The following is a 4,007-nucleotide window of genomic DNA, read 5'->3' on the forward strand; positions in this document are numbered from 1 at the left end:
TACATATATTAATATAGATTATAGACCAACTCAGTTGTAAATTCAGAAAATAGAAATTGTGAAACTAAAGGTATTTGGAGGTGTCGGAGACAAAGGTATTAGTATATTCAGAAAATAAAACTCGTGAAACGTATTTAATTTGAAGGTGTCGGAAGACAAAGGTGTTGGTATATTCAGAAAATAAAACTCGTGAAACTGAAGGTGTTCAATTTGACGGTGTTAGAAGACAAAGGTAGAGCAATGGTAGTATGATTTGTGAGGGGAAATTTTTTTGGATAAGCTAGAACAATGCTCATACTAGTAATAGATCCGCATTGTCGGTTGATATGCTATGGGCCCATTTAGTAGTACTTTGTAATAATGTAGAATGCGCGCGCATGCAAATAATTTCTCTGCACGAGTTTTATCGATACGTAAAAATTGAAAATATTAAATAAATTCGGACTTTGGTGCTACCGCCAACTCTTCGTGGTTGGGTCCACTTGCGCTTCGTGTTCGACGTCCATTCATGTCAACATTTTGCCTCTGACGCCGCACGTGTTTTGTTTTCTGGATTTACCATTGCTTGAAGTGAAATATCGCATGGTAAGTCTCATCATAATATCACTTACTAAATATTGAAGTATAGAAGTATGGAACACCCAAGCCACGCGTTGGTTGGCTTCTGCGCGTGCTTCTTTAGGCACAATCCGATTCATATTGCTACTCGGATTAAGGCTTCTGATTTCTCATTAAAACTCTTGTCGTCCACAGATGAGAGTATTTTTGAAGGACCGATGAAGTAAAATATTGCACGCGATTTTCCCTTACTACTTTCCACATTATACAAATACATAGTCATAAAATAATAATCCAAAAGTTACATCAAAATGCAGTGATGACATCACGCCACATTCAAATATTTATAGCAATAGATACATATATTCTCCAATATTGTCGCTATCATGATCCCTTTTCCTTAAACTTTCACTGCTCCAACGCCTCTATCCCGCCGGCGCCGCACCGCCACCGCCAGCGGCTTCTTCATTTCACAAGACAGCCTCATCTCCTCCGACAAATCCACGTCACCCGCTGCCGCAAAATCAAACTCATGCAAAAGCCTCGCCACCCAAAAGCTCACCGCCGTCATTCCCATTACTTTCCCCGGGCACGACCTCCGGCCCGACCCGAACGGCGCCAGCGTCATATCCGCAATCTCCGCGCCCAAGAGGAACCTCTCGGGCTTGAAGGTTAGCGGGTCGGGCCAGTTGTCTGGATCCCGGCATATCGCCCACATGTTGACCATAGCCGTGGTCCCCGCGGGGACGAGGTGGCCGTCCACCGTCGCGTCCCGGATCGAGAGACGGGACCACGAGAGCAACGGCCCGGGCGGGTGCAGGCGCAGGACCTCTTTGACGACAGCCGTCAAATAAGGGAGCTTCGTCAGGTCAGACTCTGCGACCTGGCGCGAGCTCCCGACCACCTCGTCCAGCTCGTGCTGCACCTTTGACTGAACGTCGCGATGCAGCACGAGCCTGGCTAGTATCCACTCCATCAGGACTGCCACTGTGTCTGTCCCTCTGAATATCATTTCCTGCATGACAGGATTAAAAAAATATTTATATAGTGATTTCAGTTCTCCTTTTATATTATTATATTTTTATTTGCTAGCACAGTATACAGTACAACACAGACATATATACTACTTTCTACTTACCCAGAGAAGTGAGATCATGTCGGGTTCCGACAACCGGTCGGGCCCTTGAAGCGACATAAGGACGTCTACGAAGTCATGATCTCCGTCTCGCCTCTCGTGCTCGGCCATGATCCGGCCCACAATCCGGTTTACCCGGGGCGCCATCATGGAGCACCGGAGCCGGATTCTCTGCAAGTCGAAATCCGACAAAAACGACAAGTGGTCGGACCAGTTGAGCCGGCCGAGCAAATCGTACCCTTCCTCCACCAACTCCCTCAGCTCCGCCGTCTCCCCGTTACCGGAATCAAGAACATACCGCCGCCCAAACACAGTGAACATCATGTTGTTAAGCGACGCCACCTTCAACACATCCCTCACTCGAACCACACCACCACCGTCTTCCATCACCGCCGCCGCCATCTGATCGCCAATCTCCAACCGCCTCCCGGCCGAAGCCCTGAGCTGCTTCGGGCAGAAGAGGTGGCCGGAGGCGATCCTCCGGAGCGTCGTCCAGTAAACCCCGTACGGGGCGAACCCCATGGACCGGCCGAACATCAGCTCGTAGGCCGACTCCTTCGCCGGCCGGTCCACGAAGGCCGACCCGTTCAGGATGTCACGTGCGACCTCAGGGTCGCACGTGACGACCGCAGGCGTCTCCCCTAGGCTGAACGCCATCAGGCGCTTAGCCTGGTGGGATTCAGCCGCGGAGGCCAGTCTGCGGTGGGCCAGGCCGGCCATGAGCGACATGCTGCCCACCACAGGGAGGCCTCTCGGGCCGGGGATGGCCCCGGCCCGAGAGAAGGGGCTCGACCACCGAAGGCGGCCCCAGGCGGAGCCGCCGGGGTGAGCCCAGAAGATGATGTGGAGGATTAGCCATGATAGGAAGAAGACAAATGCCAAGATTATGGCGTTTGAAGGAGAGAGGGATTTGCATTTGGAGACTAGAGTTATGAGCCATAGATTGTCTACGTGTGGTTTGATCATGTTATGTTTTTGTGTGAGAGAGATAGAAAGAGATATGCAAAGAAAGGAGGAAAGTTTGATTGCTTTTGAAGCTTGCTACTTGCAACATGGTTTATATAGAGAGAGATGAGTGTGCTTCGGATTTCACTTTTTTCTACTTTTGAATTAATAAGTGTGTGTTTTTGTATGAGTGGTTGAAAAATTATTACTCCTTTCATATATATACAGTATAAAGTCTAATTTTGTTATTTCGATACTACTTATTAAATTATTATACTATTCATAATCCTATATATTACCTTAATGGACGTACGATAAATATTTTAAAATAAAATTGATATCGAAAAGTTGAACAAAATAGTTGGAATATTATTAATTAAAAGTTCGTACATCTATAGTTGAGGTATTTATTTTGGGTTAGGAATGTATAGTTAGTTAAGTGGAGTGAAAATAAAAGAGAAGAGAAAATAAACTAGATAAATGAATTGGAAATAAAGTAAGAGAGATAATAGTAAATAATTATAGAAAAAATTAAAGTAAAAGGGATTAAGGGTTTTCTTTGCCATAGAAACTTAACTATAGTTGGCCACTCCAAATAGAAATACGACTCACTACAGTGAGACACGGAGCATTTCACCATGAATAGTGGATGAAACAATATGGAAAAAATATACTATTAGTTGTAAAACAAGGGTGGTATATAAAGCCGAGTCTCATACTTTCACTTGTTTTTTTAACTCACTATTTTTATAATTCCATGTCGAGTCAAAATGGGACTAAATATCGATGACAAAGGAAGTAGTTACCGGAAAAGAACAGCGCCGCCATGGGCAACAACAGAGGGAAGAGCAAACTAAAATTAAGGATAGTGCGTAGGGGCACGCACCAATAGGAATTGATAACGTGCGACAACCAAAACCTTAATGCGACAGAAGATGCCTTAAGCCATTAATTAATTAATCAAAATCTTATTATTTGTTAATAAAGTGGTGTTTTTGTTAATTACTTATGTATGGATCAAGATCTGTGAGGTCACTACTTGCCTCTGCCTTTCTTATTAAACCGCACCTAATTTGGCATTACCACTTCCACTCTGCCAATATTTTTTTCCACACATAGAGCAATTTGATGGGAGAATACTAAATATAATTAGATCGAACTCCAACTAGCTTTTAATTTATCCATAAACATGTTGTCATCTTTTAGCCAAGAGGATTAAGCTGATGGCCTTGTTTACTTAGTTTAATCTAGTTGGTAAATGTCCAAGTTGTTGAAACAGAAATATAATAGTACTACTAAAGTTATGAAGACTCGATAGGGATGCATGACTAAATTGGAACCACAGATTCAATAGTAACTGGATTGATGA

General features: G+C 44.3%; 1 protein-coding gene across 1 annotated transcript; it reads right to left on the reverse strand.

Annotated features, from left to right (window-relative positions):
- Window positions 1-777: 777 nt before the first annotated feature.
- LOC125199932 (cytochrome P450 78A9-like) lies at window positions 778-2,715 on the reverse strand. Its single transcript, XM_048097779.1, has 2 exons — window positions 1,697-2,715; window positions 778-1,573 (listed from the first exon to the last, which is right to left on the reverse strand). Exons 1-2 carry the CDS (start codon window positions 2,657-2,659, stop codon window positions 959-961), a joined length of 1,578 nt encoding a protein of 525 aa, XP_047953736.1. The 5' UTR covers window positions 2,660-2,715; the 3' UTR covers window positions 778-958.
- Between the last annotated feature and the right edge of the window lie 1,292 nt (window positions 2,716-4,007).

Source organism: Salvia hispanica, unplaced genomic scaffold (assembly GCF_023119035.1).
Source record: "Salvia hispanica cultivar TCC Black 2014 unplaced genomic scaffold, UniMelb_Shisp_WGS_1.0 HiC_scaffold_743, whole genome shotgun sequence".
NCBI classification, from domain to species: Eukaryota; Viridiplantae; Streptophyta; class Magnoliopsida; order Lamiales; family Lamiaceae; genus Salvia; species Salvia hispanica.

What these genes read in the sequence shown, in the direction of transcription:
- LOC125199932 (XM_048097779.1), bottom strand. Translation starts at nt 2,659, where the DNA reads ATGATCAAACCACACGTAGACAATCTATGGCTCATAACTCTAGTCTCC. An exon ending in ACATGATCTCACTTCTCTGG is followed by an intron (nt 1,574 to 1,696) that starts GTAAGTAGAAAG and finishes CCTGTCATGCAG; the next exon opens with GAAATGATATTCAGAGGGAC.